Source organism: Mustela erminea, chromosome 11 (assembly GCF_009829155.1).
Source record: "Mustela erminea isolate mMusErm1 chromosome 11, mMusErm1.Pri, whole genome shotgun sequence".
Taxonomy (NCBI): Eukaryota; Metazoa; Chordata; class Mammalia; order Carnivora; family Mustelidae; genus Mustela; species Mustela erminea.
In genome coordinates this window covers 80,883,851-80,900,621 of record NC_045624.1, presented here as the reverse complement: position 1 = coordinate 80,900,621, position 16,771 = coordinate 80,883,851, and the positions used below count along the sequence as shown (strand labels likewise).

Here is a 16,771-nt window from a genome sequence, read left to right as displayed (position 1 = left end):
GGTGTATGTGGAGGGGAGCATCTTTAAAGGGTGATAACTTTAAAACAGTTAAGAGATCAAACTTGTACTGACCTATTTCATACCTAGTTACATAACTATGATGTAAAAAAGACAAAAACAAATGTCTTCAGCAACATATCAATTCATTACCTTAACATTTTAAGAAGTAAAATTTTTATTCCCCCACTTCTTGGGCACAAGTTTCTTGGAAGCAAACTGAGTTAGGATTTAGAACCCAGACAAAGGGAGGGTCAGAGTTATGGCAGCCAGAACAAAAGTACTTTAGTTAATCTTCTTAGGGACTACTTTTCTGTCTTGCGTACTTCTACTGTCTCACTTTCCTGTGTATTTGTGTGCATTTGGTTTTATATGTTTATTACTGACATATTTTTCTCAACTATTACTGTGACATTGTGAACATATAATCTAAAAACACAGTCTTGGTGAGTTTCAGAGTCAATCAGGGCAGCCTTTGGTTAGATGTGGATCCATCACATCTCACTGAGAACATAGCTAGAGGCTGAGCCCATGAAAGATTAACATGTTCTGCTCCTTGGATACCACAATGTCAATTTAAGATTAAAATCAGATATGGTTTCTAGAATTGTTTTTATATAAGAGTAATTGGATTTGCAAAGTATTTTTTCATAAATATTTTTATTAAAGCAACATTTTATAGAAATAACCCGTGATAATTAAAATTTGAAACACAGAGCCCTAAACTCAAAACAATTTAATTGCATTTTTAAAAATAAAAGGACAGATAATAAACAAATATTATCATAATTCATTAAGAAATCAATACCTAGGAAATTCGGTGAGTAATCACATGTTCATCAGAAAATTTGAAGAGGAATCATAAAATTTTAAGGCTAGTAAGAAGTGAACATTTTCCTAATTTGAGGTAGAAGTTTTCAAAGTTTAGGAGTATCTGTGAAAAGTAATATCTGTATTACTAAGTAATATCTATATTATAAAACCCTATGTAAAAAAAACTTGAATAAAAATATTGAGGAAAATATTTCACTATTGATTCATCCACTAAAATTCCAGTGTAAGTTCAGAGACCTACCTGTTGATACTAACTTTGCACCTCAACTGCAGAGGTCCTCAACAAGTTTTAATTAAAGATTTTTTTCACTGCAATCATAAAATCATCATTTGGACAATTTTGTTGAAAAATTTTTCTTGAATTTCATTAATATAATTTAAAATCTTTGATATAAATTTAGGATTCACTAAATATTCACTTAAAGACAGTGTAAGTTAAAATGAGTAAATAAAAACACAAGTTTGGATTTGTTTTAAATAATTGGATTATTTAACAGATTCTAATCTTTTGGTGGAAACTTGAACCTTTTGAAATTATAGAAATTACACAATAAAAAGAATTACTGCACATTAATAAAAATAGAGCATAGTACAGAATAAATAGAGCTTTTTATTAGACCTTGCTATAGACTGAATGCTTGTGTCTCCCCCAAATTCATACTTTGAAATTTACTGGACAAGAGTAATTGAATTAATGTGATGGTATTAGGATGTAGGGCTTTTGATGGGTGATTAGATTATGAAGGCAGATTTTTCATGAATGGGATCAGTGCATGTATAAAAAAGATACCACAGAACTCCCTCACCCTTCTACCATATGAGGAATCTCCTGGAACCTTGGTATTTGATTTCTCAGTCCTCAGAACTCTCAGAAATAAGTATCTGTTGTTTAGAAGCCACCTGGTCCTTGGTGTTCTGTTACGCAGCCCAAGACAGGCCTCAACAAAATATTTTAAAAAATCTAATTAGTTAAAAATATATGTTTATAAAAAATAAAAGATTAAAAAAAATCTAATTAGTAATATTCTTTTTTTTTTAAGATTTTATTTATTTATTTGACAGAGAGAGATCACAAGTAGACAGAGAGGCAGGCAGAGAGAGAGAGAGAGAGAGGGAAGCAGGCTCCCTGCTGAGCAGAAAGCCCGATGCGGGCCTCGATCCCAGGACCCTGAGATCATGACCTGAGCTGAAGGCAGCGGCTTAACCCACTGAGCCTCCCAGGCGCCCTAATTAGTAATATTCTTTTTTAACTTTTGTTTTAGTAAGCATCCATAACTTTGAAATATATAACCTCAAACCACTTGATGTTTTAATTCATTGGAAATATTCCTTATGATTTTAACTATGAACTAGCAGTACTGAGATAATATTTTTCATTAATTAAAAAGTGCCTTCTGATGTTAGCATGTCTGTATTTATCCCATTTGACACTCAGCTCCTAGAAGTGACCTCATAAACAAAAACTACATGATTTCTGGTGGCAATTATAGAATAAAATGAAAAACTTCATTATATTATTTGAATATATTATCTGATGAGGACCATGTGAATGATTTTTCATAGACCATTTACCTGTGATGCAAATGTTTCAACTCTGTTCCCTACATAGGTAGTTCATACTCAAACAAGATGAACTATTCTTGAATTGCCATAAAATAGACACCTTTATCTGTCTTACTGTATAAATAACAAAACTTGGTGCAAAAACAAAACAAATGTTTCATACCGATCGATTTGGGAAAAACTATTAAATATGAGGGAAAGCTATCCCTTTGGATTTAAAACTTTAACATGGGACCTAAATAAGAGAAGATTTTGAAGTGTGTAGTGCCAAGCAAAGTGTTAAAGAAGCACAGGAACATCCCTAAATATCAGCAGACATTGATCAAGTTTAGCCAAAGCAACATGTGTATCTTGTGTATCTTCATATACACAAACATTTTTGCAAGTATGTCTACCAGGCACACCGAAAATACTAGAAACACAAATATGAGAGTTCCTCACAAATAAAACATTTGTTCAAGGCTGTCAGTAGTGGCTACCCTTTAGAGCAAGTACAAAAATAGTTATATGATCCTTAGTGGCCTATGAATGAAGAAATGTTTTTCTTTGATGATTGACACAAAATGTTCTATTTGAAAATGCTTTACAAAGAACATGTGCTACTGAGAGTTTTCACTGTCCTTTCACAACATAATCAAATACCATCGGTGCCTCTTGGAACATTCATTTCACTTCATTGGTATGGATGTGTAATGATGATTGCTATAATATCTGGTCAGGAATTTCAAAGTTTGAATAGATTTTTTGAAAGAATAAAGATAAACTGTTATGTAATCCTTTAGATGAACATCTTGCCACTCAACCAAAAAACCACTAGAACAAGATGACTAAAAATAAATATGATCCATTTTCTCAGTGAAAGTCTAGCCAAATTTTTGCTGAGATACCACACAGCTCTGATGGAGGTCTGAGAAAGGCAACTGGAGAATATGAGTGCACGTGTATGTTACAGAGAGCCATGCCCAAAGCTCATAACCTCTACATGAACGATTAGTAAATCCTTGCAGTTACAGTCCCTTTTCCCCCCCAAATTCTAAATTTCCCCATGGCGGTATACTATTGCTGTTCTTTTGCCTATAGCTAACAGCAAGTTGTTCCATAGGCCATTGGACAAATACCTGATTATTCCTTGGAACACTTCAGCCCAACCTAATCTATTCCCACTTCAGCTGCTGAAGAGCAACTGAAACATAGGGTTTACTTGAGGATGATCCCTGGAGCCTGATTACAGTGTGTAAAGCTATTCTCCCGTCAATGGACTTGTGCTTTTTGTTCCACAAATGGCAAGATCAGGTTCAATGAAAATTTAAAGAGCTTCTTGTTTTAAAATTGACATGGGAAAGTAGTATAAAGACCTCCAAAGTACAAATCTCAAATTGGTTGTACATTTGCTTTCCATGTGAACCTAGAATTCCTATCTGAAACTTTTCCCTGGAAGCCTTTTCTGGTAGAAAATGCTCAAGGGACAAGACTTTCATGAAAGGTCTTCAATTCTATACTCTTATTCCTTAGAAGATGACTTGAAAAAGACCTCCAAGTATAAGATCTGTCCCTTGAGAAAGGGTATTGATGTTGTTTTTTCCTGACTCAGAATCAATGAGATTTTATGTCTATGCATCTCTTCTAGCCTTGGATGAAATAATAAAATACAGAGAAATATGGGCTTTCTTTAAGAAAGAAAATAATTAGCTAAAATTATTTTCCCAACATGTAAACACACAAGGGTACATATTCTCTTAAAATGACACCAATGTACATTGTTTACTGGAAAGAAGGATTCTTTTATTTATTACCAGTGGCAACATGCCTAATTTAGTCTGCTTGGACCACCATAACAAAATACTATAGATGAGGTGGCTTAAACAATAGAAATGTACTTCTCACAATTCTGGAGGCTGGGAAGACCAAAATCAAGGTACCAGCCAATTTGGTTTCTAGTGAGAGCTGTTCTTCCTGGCTAGCAGATGGTCACCTTCTTGTCATGTCCTCATATAGAGAAAAGAGAGAGATCTCTCTCTTACTCTAAGGCTACTCATCCCAGCAAATTAGCATCCCACATTTATGACCTCATTTAACCTTAATTACCTCCTAAAAACCCTATCTCCAAATATAGTCACATTGGGGATTTAAGGCTTAAATTACGAATTTGTGGTGGAGGGGTGTTACATGGTTCAGTCTATAACAATAGTTTGAATAGAAAGATATAAAAAAATCTGCCTTGGTCACATTTCTGAAATGAAGAGTTGTCTTATGGGTATAAAGTTTCAGTTGTTCAAGATGAATAAATTCTAGAGAACTAGACATTTCTACAACATAGTACCTATAGTTAACAATTCTATATCATATACTAAAAAGATATCAAGAGTAGATCTCAGGTTAAGTGTTCTTACACATACTTAAAAAGTGGGATCCAGGCAGGAGGAAACTTTTGGAAGTGACTATTATGTTTATTACCTTGATTTTGGAGATGGTTTCATGGATATACAGCCATGTTCAAACCCATCAAATTGTATACAATAAATATGTTGAGGTTATATCAACTACACCACAGTAAGTTGTTAAAAAAAATAACGAAATGATTTTGGGCACTTATGTATCTAGAACTTAAAAGGAAAAGAGAAGAAAGAGGAAGAGGAAAATAAGGTAAAACATGATTAAACTTGTCTATTTTTTTGGTAAAGAAAATGCCATTGAGACAACCAGCAACAAATGAACAAAAGTAGCTCAGGGAAGCATGAAACCTCAGGATGAGTTGAGGATATAGGAAGAAACCTTCCTGGGTAGTAATGTCTAAGAAAAGCTAAGTTGTCATATGAAAGAAAATCTAGAACCATAGAAAAAATTCCAGGAGATGTGCTCGTGCACACATGCACACACGCATGCACGCGCGCGCATACACACAGAGAGATGAAAAGCTATCACTGTGTAGAAATAACATTCATTCATTCAACAAATCCCTGTCATGTCCAAGGCAATGTGCTGACACAAAAAAGAGACATGATCTTTGCTCCGTTGGAACTTAGAAATTTTGATAGACCTATTAATCAAATAATTTCAAAATCAAAGGTAAGGACCAGACTCTGAAAAGTACTTAGAAGGAGAGGTTTATGGTGGTATAAACATATAATAAGGAGTTTGACAAGTCAGAGAAGTCAAATGAAGAAATGATAACTGAAGAGATCATAACTGAGTTGAAATTTGAACAATGAGTAGCTGTCAACTGGGTGGGGAAGGACGAAAAAAAATTTCAAGGCAGAGGAGATGACAGGGGTAAAGGAACTGCAAATGAGAATATGGAAAAAATGAAGTACAAGAAGTAAGCTATTCTGGCTGGAATAGACAGGAATACTATAAAATGGTAGTATAGAAGGTGGGAGATATGGGTAGGGAACTAAAAAATGGCTTTGTCTTTGTTCAAAGGGTTTTTTGTTTTTGTAAGGTTGAAGTAAATCATTGAAGCATTTTTACTTGGAGGTGTGTGTGTGTGGTGTGGTGTATTAGGGATACAAAATGATATACTCAGATTTTTATATCATTCTGTTTGTAGTGTGAAGAAGGGATTAAAGGGAAAAAAACAAGTAAATATGGATCCAGCTCCTTTCAGAAGGCCATTTAAATATTCAAGACAAAAATAACACTCTCTTAGATAAAGGAGACAGCATAGGAGTGATGGCCAGATTTGAGAGGTACATACAAGAGAAACTGACAAGTCTTAGTGATGGACCCAATGTGAAGAGTAAAGGAAAGAGCACGTCTAGGATTATTCTAGGTTTTGGGATTTTAAATGTAATGGTGGTACCAGTCATACAAATGAGGGTTGAAAAGCAGATTAGACCATCCTACAAGATAAAGGAAGAATATCAAGTACAGGTGATAGATGATGAAAATCTCCAACTGGGTGGTGAGAAGTAGAAAACAATTGGAGCAGCCAACAGGTATATGAGAGTTAACGTATATTCTTTTTTTTGGTTGAGTTAATATATATTCTAATGGAACCACAGCCTATTTTTCTGAAAAAAAAAAATAACATCAATAACGTAGTTATTTTTCATTTTAAATATGTTGTATTTATTAGCATCCACTTAGATTAGTATTTTAATGAATTAATATTTTAATTTCCAATATTATAAATATTGATTCATATAGTTCAATACATGATTTAGGGTTCTCAATAATGGTAGAGTGTAAAAATATCTTCAGTCCAAGAAGTTTGGGAACAAATAATTTAAATAATCAATTAGATTTTCTATGTTGTATCAAACAAAAGACAGATTTTCAATTTCCAGAGAACTATTTTCATTTCAGAAAAATATAGTTACTCCCAACAAATATTATATCTCTTTGAAAAGTAGTGAACTAATCTATGGAACAAACTATTATTCAGAATACAAAGTGATTATAGAGGAAAATCAGCACTTCATTCAGGGGCTATACAGGACTCCCAATCTTGTTATATATTTGTAATGTCTTAAAATTCAAAATACCTGAAAATCTATTAAAAATTATATAGCTAGGTAGACCAACATATGGATGGTGCAGAGCAAAGGTCACTCTGTGCAGCACATGTGAAACATGGTCATGGAATTTTTAAGGGAGAAGATCCATAAAGACACCCCTGCCCATTAGCTCCTTCAGGCCAACATCTCAGAGTTCGGTTTCATCCAGTTCTGCTCACTCAACTGAGATGTTGTCGGGATAACTTGGTGAAATGACTCCCTCTATGAGACTCAGTGAGCCTACCTCAACATGGAGATGAGAGACTTGACCCAAAATTCTGAATCAGGTGACACTGACCCCTGAAACGATCAATTGCCTTCTACATGCTCCTGTTGCCTGAGGAAGAAGCCTGGTAGAGGAGGAAAAAGACAGAATAGGAGCCAGAAATAGGATGACATTCAGGGCTGGGGCACAAAATTCTCTCAGGAGCAATGGGAATGCCTGGACCCTGCTCAGAGGGCCTTGTACAGCGATGTGATGTTGCAGAACAAACAGTAGGAACCTGGTCTCTCTGGGTGAGGATAACTAGCTTACAGATGACAGGATCTACCCTTGGGTATCTACATTTTCCCTCTGTGCCTCTAGGGAGCCCCTGCACTGATTGACTGAGATAGAAACCTTACTGACTCAGAAATAGAAAGCTGCTTAATGCAGCATCTGGACTTGAAACTTGCCCCTTCTTCAGATGACCAGCTTACTTCATTCCACATGAGGGGTGGCTCCAGAGCTTAAGCATGCTGAAACCTTATGGAAACTATAACATATCCAATTCCCTCTTTTCTACCCCTGTGCTTTTGATTGAGTAATTCTTAGAAGAGAACTGGGTATATGCATATTATACTATTCTGGATGCATTCAGAAGGAGGCAATCTGTTCATAAAATTTTGAAACCACTTTTCAGCTTTCTTGAGTATAACTATCAAATAAAATTGTAATATGTTTTTAAAAAGGTACACAGCCAGAATATTTGTGAGCGGTTGTCATTTGGGTAGAAATTGTCTACCGTATGGGGGGTAACTGAGAAGGCCAGTCCCAGAACACTGAGGCCCACATTCACTTTCAGGGATGTACTCACTAATTATAGGACTAAAAGGCTGGAAACAAAGTGACAGGAACAAATTTGTGGTTCATTCAGCTATTTAACAAATAAAAGGAACAGAATGAAGTATTCAAAACCTCTACTCTGAAAAGGTTCTGAATATGCCCATGTCAAGGCTATATCAGCTTTTACTTTACTAGTTAGAACCAATGCTCTGAAATTCAAATTTTATATAAAACTTGGAGTGTTTTGTTCACTTCTATATCCCCAGAATCTAGAAAAGGGTTTCAGGTATAAGAGCTAGACAGTAAATATATATTGAATAAACCCTATGGAAAAGGGGTCACCGATCTTTCTTGTGTTTTCTGTGTGCTCCCTGGAATTGCTGCTCTGCAAAGGTTTTGGCTGCCACTATGTACTTAGGATTTTGCATGAGCTTCAGAAGAGACTGAACTTAGATGTGGTCTTAGCACAGACATCAAGCACATACACTTCGACATAAGAAGGACTAAACTTTACCTTTCTCCTCAAAGTTACGTGTCTCTTAAATATGCATCATCTATCTAATAACTTAAAAAATATTTGACTTTCCTCTTTCCCTACCTTCACATTCAACTTGTCATCATATATTGGACACCCAAGTTCTTCAGTATTGTACACATCCTTCCTCACCGTTATTCTCACTGCTTGTTGCATTAATTCACATGACTGAACTAATGCAGCCTTTACAAATCAGCTCTTCTCAGACCCACCTGCCTCCTTTCTTAGCCTCTCCACACCAGTTACTGGAAATATATAGTAATTCTTCTGGTTCAGTGGTCTCTAGCTGGTGTTGGTATTTTTGGTTTTGCTTTTGTTTTTTTGTTCCTCTTACTAAAAGAATTTTTTAAAAGTATCTATGTTCTCTCACATGTTTTTAAGTTGACATCTACATTTTTATGGCTGCAAAAGATGTGATTTCTAGTATAGGTTAACTACTGACATGTTGAAACCAAAAATTTTATATCACACTTTTATATATGTGAATGGACTCTAAATCCTGGAGTCATTTGATACCTACCTGTTCCTGGATAAGTGTACATTATCAAGCTCTTTGTCTCCTTGAATCATTTTTTTTTCCATTCTACTTTACTCATGGAATGTTATTTTAATTTAATGTATTTTATGCTGGAGAGACTTATTCTTCACCCTATCATACTTTTCTGAAAGGCTTTTATATTTCAAAATTATTTATTTACATTTCTTGTGACCACAGAATTCCAAGAGATAAATACAAATATACACCACACACGCATATACACACATAAACATATATATTCTGGATAGAGTTATGTAACAATACTGCATAAATGATAAGCGGCATGAATATATAGTATTTTCAAAGGTCTCTTGGTTGAGTGTCACCAAGGTTTTTAGGACAGTGCACCACAATAAAATTCAGGAAGGATGGGAAGTTTGCCTTTGTTCAGTAGGAAATAAAGGGAAATTGTGAATGGGAAGGAAGGATTTTGAACTTGACTAACTCCTTAATAACACATGCACTTCAAGCAGAAGATTTGGGGCAAGAATTCATACGGAAGTAAAAGAGCTAGAATTTGAACCTCTAAGATGTTCATGCCCACAGACCCTGAGGAGAGACTTTGTGTTCCCCTGACTACCTGGATACCAATTTGGAGACTTCTGTATTAGTTTATGCCATACATCGAAAGTAAAGAGATTTTGCAGATGTAAGTCCCTAATAAGCTGACTTTAACTTAATTAAAGGGAGTTTGTCATGGATGGTCCTGACCTAATCAGGCGAGCTCTTTAAAAAAGGATGTAGAAGTCAGAGGTTCAAACTAGCAGAAAACTATGCTGTTGGCCTTGAAGAAGTAAACTTCCCTATTGTGGAGAGAGTCATGTAGTAGGAAGTATCAGACAGTCTTTAGGAGCTGAGGACCTCAGCACTGCAACCCAAGAAACTGAATTCTGTCAACAACCAGTGAACTTGGAATGGGATGCTGAGTCTTAAATGATACAGTGTGGCAGGCACCTGGGTCATGGCCCTGTAAAGTCCTATGCAGAGAACCCACCTGAGTTATGCCTGGACTTTTGACCCCCAGATATTATGACATAATAAATAAGCATTATTTTAAGCCACTAAGTTTTTGGTAATTTGTTATACAGTGATAGAAAACTGTTACACAGTTAAAACCATCACCAAATGTCTTGGTGTTGCCTCATAGGCTGTACTGTAAATGTAGACCAAAATATTTGGAAGCATATTCATAAAACATTATATCATAGGCTTTCCAGAATTGCAGAATGTCAACTTTAATTCATTTGAATAAAAATGTAGTCTCCATATATGATTTTACAAACTAAAAGCCTTGTCATAATGAAATATTTCTAAAATATTCCCAATGTTTAAAACATTATTTTGTTCTTAACTGTATAGGTTTGGCTTACAAGTTCTACCATCCTTTCCTTAGAATTAACATCCTATAAACATCATCCTCTGTAAAAATAATGAATACTGTTATGCTGGAAATAAAAATAAAATAAAATAAAATAAAATAAAATAAAAGTCATCTGAATCACTGCATGTTAGTTGCATTATTAGCCAACTCTTCTTTGGACAAAAAAGAGAAAGAAATATATCTAGTAGTGAGGAAGTGTCATACTTATTTTATTTCTTTTCTCTCACAACATCTTCTAAAATAACCAAACACTGATTGGTAAATGAATGGAAGGACAACAGTGAATGTGCAGGTGAGCATGCATGTGAACGTGTGTGTATCTGTGTGTGTATTTATACGGATCTTATTCCAGAGACAGTTTATAGAAGTATAAGAGTACCTAAAACACACACACATATACACACCCAGAATGGAAGGGAAACATGGATTATAGTACCTAAGTAGTCTATAACAACGGAAAGCTTAACAAGATTTTAGAAGTCAGCGAGTGGAACTAACCCGATCTCTACGGAGAAACACTGTCACAGGAGTCCTCTTTTATTTTAAGGGACCAAACAGATGATTCAGTTTCCTTGGAACATTGTATTCACATCCAGAGCCTACCAGATTCTGCAGTTACTTCACAGATGCTAGACACATCCTCTTTTTATGGGCTTTATTTGAGTTGTCCAAAACATTTCCTTTTATTAGCAGGTCTAAGTGGGGAGAGATTTACTTTGGCACTATCACAGTGTGGATAATATTGAATTAAGTTTGTTCAAAGGAATATCTCCATCAGGCTGTACTAGGAAAATAGGCAAATGCCTATCCCTACCCTCAGAACTGTCCACTTATCATTTAGGCTGCTGGTACCTGATCTTATGTAGGTTATTTGTCTTTATATATGCATATATATGCATATCTTTGTATTATCAAGCCAATTTATAATGTAATTATACCTTGCTAAACTCATGTGATTCTACTGGTCTTAAAGTATTTTAGGATCCAGCTGAAAAAATAAGACTTGTACTCATAGAAATAAAAGCATGGCCAAATCTAATTATCCAGAATTATTTCAAAGAGTAAAAATGTGTATGTTAACCATGGAAGAGAGGACCAAGTATACAGATTTAAAAAGCTACCACAAAGCAAGTGAGGACAGAAGGTTTTATCAAAAATTCAGGAGTGTTGAGTAAAGGCCTGTACATAGAAAACAACCATAGCGCAGATAGAAGACAGGTTGGAGCAACACAGGCTGTGGACAAGGCAGACAGAGAGGTGGGGTCAGCAACTAGAGATTAAGGATGTCTGTGAGAATCTTCCAGTAGACTTCTTAGTCTTCCTTGCAACTCTGCCATTCACCAAAAGAGGTTCACCGTCACTTGACAGCTCATGTTATGTCTGGGGAGGAACAGTATGGAAAGGATACCAGATTGGAAAGTAAAAATCTAAGGTCCTTGCTTTTATGGCCCTAATGACATTAGGATACTGCACATAATCCCTGATCTTTTTCTCCCTCAGTGGGTTTTTTTTTTTTTTTTAAATAACATGAGAATGTTTAGGCCTTCACCGTAATTATAAATGTTTTCTGTATATATGTTCACTTGCATATTTATCTCTTTCAAAACAATGACTCTGAAAATTCCAAAAATTTGGGTAGAGTTATGTAACACATTCTTAAAATAGTAAAACCTATACACACTAAAGCATCAAGTAAAATAGCTGTTAACCTGTCTCACTAATAATCGCCTGCTTAGACCCAGTCTGTGAGAGGAAAAGGAAGCAATAAATTTGACCTTAACTTACCACACATTTTAATTGCACAGTACTCCCATGGGGTGTCAGGGTCAAGAGTATAGCACCATGGCCTCGGCTTGCCATCAGGATTGCGGCAATAATTATCATCAAAGCCTTTGTCGGGATATCTGCGAACCACACCAAGAAAAGTGTCATGTAAATCTGCCTGGAAACACCACCCACCCCTCAGTTCACAAAATAATGTTCGACCTAGCTTTGCTACTACTAGATGGGGGAAGAAAAGATTTCCTGTTGTGCCTTACAAAAACTGCTGTTTATCAACTTTTGCATCTGTTAGCTTACATATCTAGTAAGTACAGAATACATCCCTTTTGCTGGTAAGTTAAGTCCATTGGTACCTGTCTACCAGCTGAGGTCCCAAACTGAATCCTCTTCTCACAAAGCCCAATTAAGGACAGATTACATAAACATGACCTCAGGTAAAATGCTCATTAAGAAAAGGGGTCCTTTTCTGAGGATGGCTCAAAGTTCAAACTGAAAGTTAGGTTTCAATAGTTCTGTTACTAATGATAGCTCAATTTTGAAAATAGAGCCCTTCTAGGTCATGCCCTCTCCTCCACCATGGCAAGAGAGAAACTCCATCACACCAGTCTCTCTATACCTTCCTCCCTTTAAATTAACAAGGTCCTGAATTGGTGACTTGATTTTAATTGCTACCATATTCCTTCTGCACTCACTTAAAAGACAAGAGATACACTTTAAAAAAAACCCAAAACACATAGTTTGAATTTAATTTAAGAGAACAACAAACAAACAAAAAGAAAAAAAAAAAAAAAACACCTTTCAGAAAGGTGGGGATAAAGCTTCCCCTATAATTGTATTTTTATTCTTTATAATAAAAATAAAGTAATTTTTAACTAAATATTTCATATGAAGTGAATGAACCAAAGGTAGACATATTTTTTAAACCATTTTATCTCAAAACCCAATCCTGAGGAGAAAAGTAGATTCGGTGGCATGACTTCTCCAGACTGGCAATTCTAAAATACGCTAGGATAAAGCAGCCAAAGAATTGCTTGCTTCACCTTGCATTCCCTTCCTATGGGCATAACTTATGTTATGGTGCCACACATGTGACCGCACTTTACCCAGTCACTGAAGATGTGGCTTTAGAAGGACATTAGCTTGTATCTAGCAACAATGCCTCCTCCCATAGCTTGGACTGTGGTCATTACTTAATGAGCCTCTGTCTTTTTCCTGCCATGGAAGAGAAAGAGGAAGCTTCTGTTAGTGCTCCTCTTCTGCACCCCACTGATGCTCCTGTGTTCAGGACCATTATGACTTCAAGGGACTCAGTCTACTCAGCAGACACCAGTCAAATGTGTAGCCAGAATTCTCATATACTTCATGAGTCCCTTCACCCCAAGGCTCTCCAGAAAATATGATATAAAGAGAATTTCTAAAGGCAGTTCATCATGGAGCAAATGTCAGTTTGTAAAAAGAATCATTGGAAGGATGATTTGGTAATATTTTACCTTTCTGGCAAGAATTTGTGCCGGTGTGGTGTCTGGTGATCCCAACGCTGACAAATCTTGCCTGATTCTGTGTGATCCATGGGACCTCGATAACTTTCCCCATTGCAGGTCATGCATTCAACTAATAAAATTAAAGTATGGCATGTTAATTGCTTCTGACAGAAAAATCCAGAACACCACTTTTCCATTGAAAGAACATTAAATCATCTGTTTAGCAAAAAGATTTTTAGAACAATTTATGTACCACTTTAATGTTGAACTGGGGTCTAATGTCCTTGAAGAGTGACATAAAATACTCCCCACAGAGCTCTTCATATAGTTTACGTGGGATTTGTGTAGTTAGTGTCATGCATTTTTTTCATAGTACCAGGACGCTTCCTTTCTAATTTTTCAATAGCTGTCCAAAAAGCACCCAGAAACTGGAAATATAAGACAGGCCCTTGAGATCTACCCTTTCCTGGTCTAAAATGCACAGAATTTCAGTGTCTATACTGACAGTAGAATAATTCCCTTCTTTCAATGTACCTCAAAATACGTAAATGGGAGATACACAGCTTAAAATGAGTACACATCATGCCCCTAGGTTTAATGCCAAAATCAGGACCAGGTAAACTTGAGAGATTAACTTCAAACATAAGTGTGGTACTATTCAAAGAACAGCGATATTTTAAAAGAAATCATGGTTCCTCTCTGTTCCTGAGTATCCATGTTGAATAATTGGGCAGCCTTACATTCTTATCTAGACTAAGATAGAAGATGACCTGCTATTGAACTCCTTGTACTCACTGTCTTTAAAATGTATAAGCTCATGTAATTATGCAGGATCCCACTGATTTGATTCTGCGAGGTTAATTAATAGTTCTCCTCTGGCTGGCCTCTTATGTTGCACTGAAAACTCTGAATCACATCAGCTAGCTGAAAATGAGACTTCTCAAATGGACAGGTTGATTTGTAGCACAGCAGGAATCCTGCGGAATAAATCATTGCTTGGCTTTCTTATGAATCCGGCAAACTTCCCCAAACACATCATTTGTATCTTGTGACTACTGACCATCTAACTTTAGCCAAAGCAGGGAAAAGATATAAATGTTTAGCTTTATCCGTTGGTATCTGGCCTAATAGGTATTTGTAATAATTTGGGATATAATATTAGAATAATCACTTCTGGACCTTTGATTTTTACAACCTAATAGGACAGTAACTATTAACTTTCTGAAATATAAGACCATTTGGCTTGATCCATCCACTTCTTTTTATGTAGCTTAATCTATGAACAAGACAAGAGATGAACTCAGCTTCTTCTCATTCAATTCTGAGATTCCCCAGACTACAGTCGATAAACACCTGATCATAAATGAGAGGTGCTCTTTTTGGCTAAGGTCATTTCCACAATAACATGTTCAACATGGATTATGCATTATCACATCTCAGCTTTCCAGTTCAACGGGGTGCAGATTTATTTAGTTCCCTTCTTCAGAAGAATGCAAGGTTTGATATCTTCACAGAAAATAATGTGGCATTTATCATTCTTTGTTCTTTTGTACTGAATGAAAAAGTAGAATAGAATACTATGGTCACATGTAAGAACTAAGTGTCCACATGTTCATTCTCTAGCCTTGTATGGTACACAGGAATCAGAAATATATCTATGTCTTTTTTAGCAGATGCGAGTTGATAAGAGTAGATCCCTTTCTAATGAGAGTGAATTAAATTATTTTCTGCAAAGCAGTATTGTGGGGATTATTATAAAACATTTTTCCTAAGCTTCAGTATTTTTAATCTTCTTAAGGGAAAATACTATGCAAATTAAACATGATTCCATAAGACAACTGCTTTACAAGAATGAGTGTGGTAGATCACTGCTACTCCAAACCTCAATGTATATAAAAGTCAATTTGAGATCTTGTTAATAAACAAGTTCTGATTCAGAGGATCAGGACGGGGGCATCCATCATTAGTTCCCAGGGGATACTGATGTTTCTGGTCCTTAGAATTCACATTGAGTAGCAAATGTGTGGATAATTCATCCTACTCTAGAAGTTCTAAGTGTTTATTGATAATGGCTTTGTAGGAGAGAATGGATTTTACTCAGATATTGAAGGATGGATGGATTTGGATAAGCTATTATGGAGCAAAATAAAATAAAATGGCACAGAAACATAAATTAGTGTATTATGTTTATAGCAAAGTGAAGAGAGAGTTATGGATGCAGTTGCAGACCAAAGAAGATTTTTTAAAAATAATAAAAGTCAGCAAGAATAGTGTAAGATTTTGGTAGGCAATGAAAGTTGTTGTTGGGGTGGGAATAAATGTGTCCTATGATAGAACTGAGATGATAAGTATATTATAGCTATAAATTCTTTGATTACTCAGTACTTTGAACATATAAGAAATCATTTGACCCTTGCAATGAGGAAAACAAGGCTTACACAAGTTTTAAGGGACTTACCTAAAACAGAAAATTTCAGACTTGTGCCTGGAACACGGACCTTCTGACCACAGTCCAGGGTTCATTCCATTCTTCCTAGTAATCTTTTTGTCTCATGTATTTTAATTTGATTCTTATGCATTCTGATTGGTCATACTTTTAAGATAGAGTCTTAGCAATAATTTTAGAAACTCAATCCTCCTGCCTTTTCAACATTGTCTTCATTACCCCTTCTGCTTTACTATTTATAACAGTAGGTTGCCCTGTTGTAGTCTCACCTATTGGAGGATGGGGAGAAGGGGAACAAGTAGATTGGCCATCTTACTCAGGCTGAAAATTTTATTGTTTCACTATTCCATCAAGCATCAGGCTTCTAGTAAAAAATTTCCTCAAGAAAGCCAAGTTTTAAACTCATAGTCACTTTTCAAACTTCCAGAATTCTGTGAAAGTTCTAAGTTGTTCAAGCTCAGTTGAGCAGTAGGAATGGAAACCAAACCCATCTACTCAGGGACGTAGGTGAAAGTATGATCTATATAACACATACCATACAGTATGATCTATAGAACACTGAGGATCACCCCTCTTCCTCTATGTCCTTTCGGCTCTTTTTTTGCCAGTGTTTTTTTCTAATGGTTCTAGCAAGTTCATCCTTTTAAAAACAAAACAAAAACAAAAAACAAAA

General features: G+C 35.7%; 1 protein-coding gene across 4 annotated transcripts in view; it reads right to left on the bottom strand.

Annotated features, from left to right (window-relative positions):
* Positions 1-16,771, bottom strand: part of HGF (hepatocyte growth factor) — a 102,449-nt gene that overhangs the window by 62,963 nt on the left and 22,715 nt on the right. For all 4 annotated transcript variants that reach the window (XM_032304975.1, XM_032304974.1, XM_032304977.1 and 1 more), the window contains 2 exons: positions 13,662-13,782; positions 12,175-12,293 (listed from right to left, as the gene is read on the bottom strand). In XM_032304975.1, the coding sequence (XP_032160866.1) occupies positions 12,175-12,293; positions 13,662-13,782 (240 nt within the window). The remainder of the gene's footprint in view (positions 1-12,174; positions 12,294-13,661; positions 13,783-16,771) is intronic.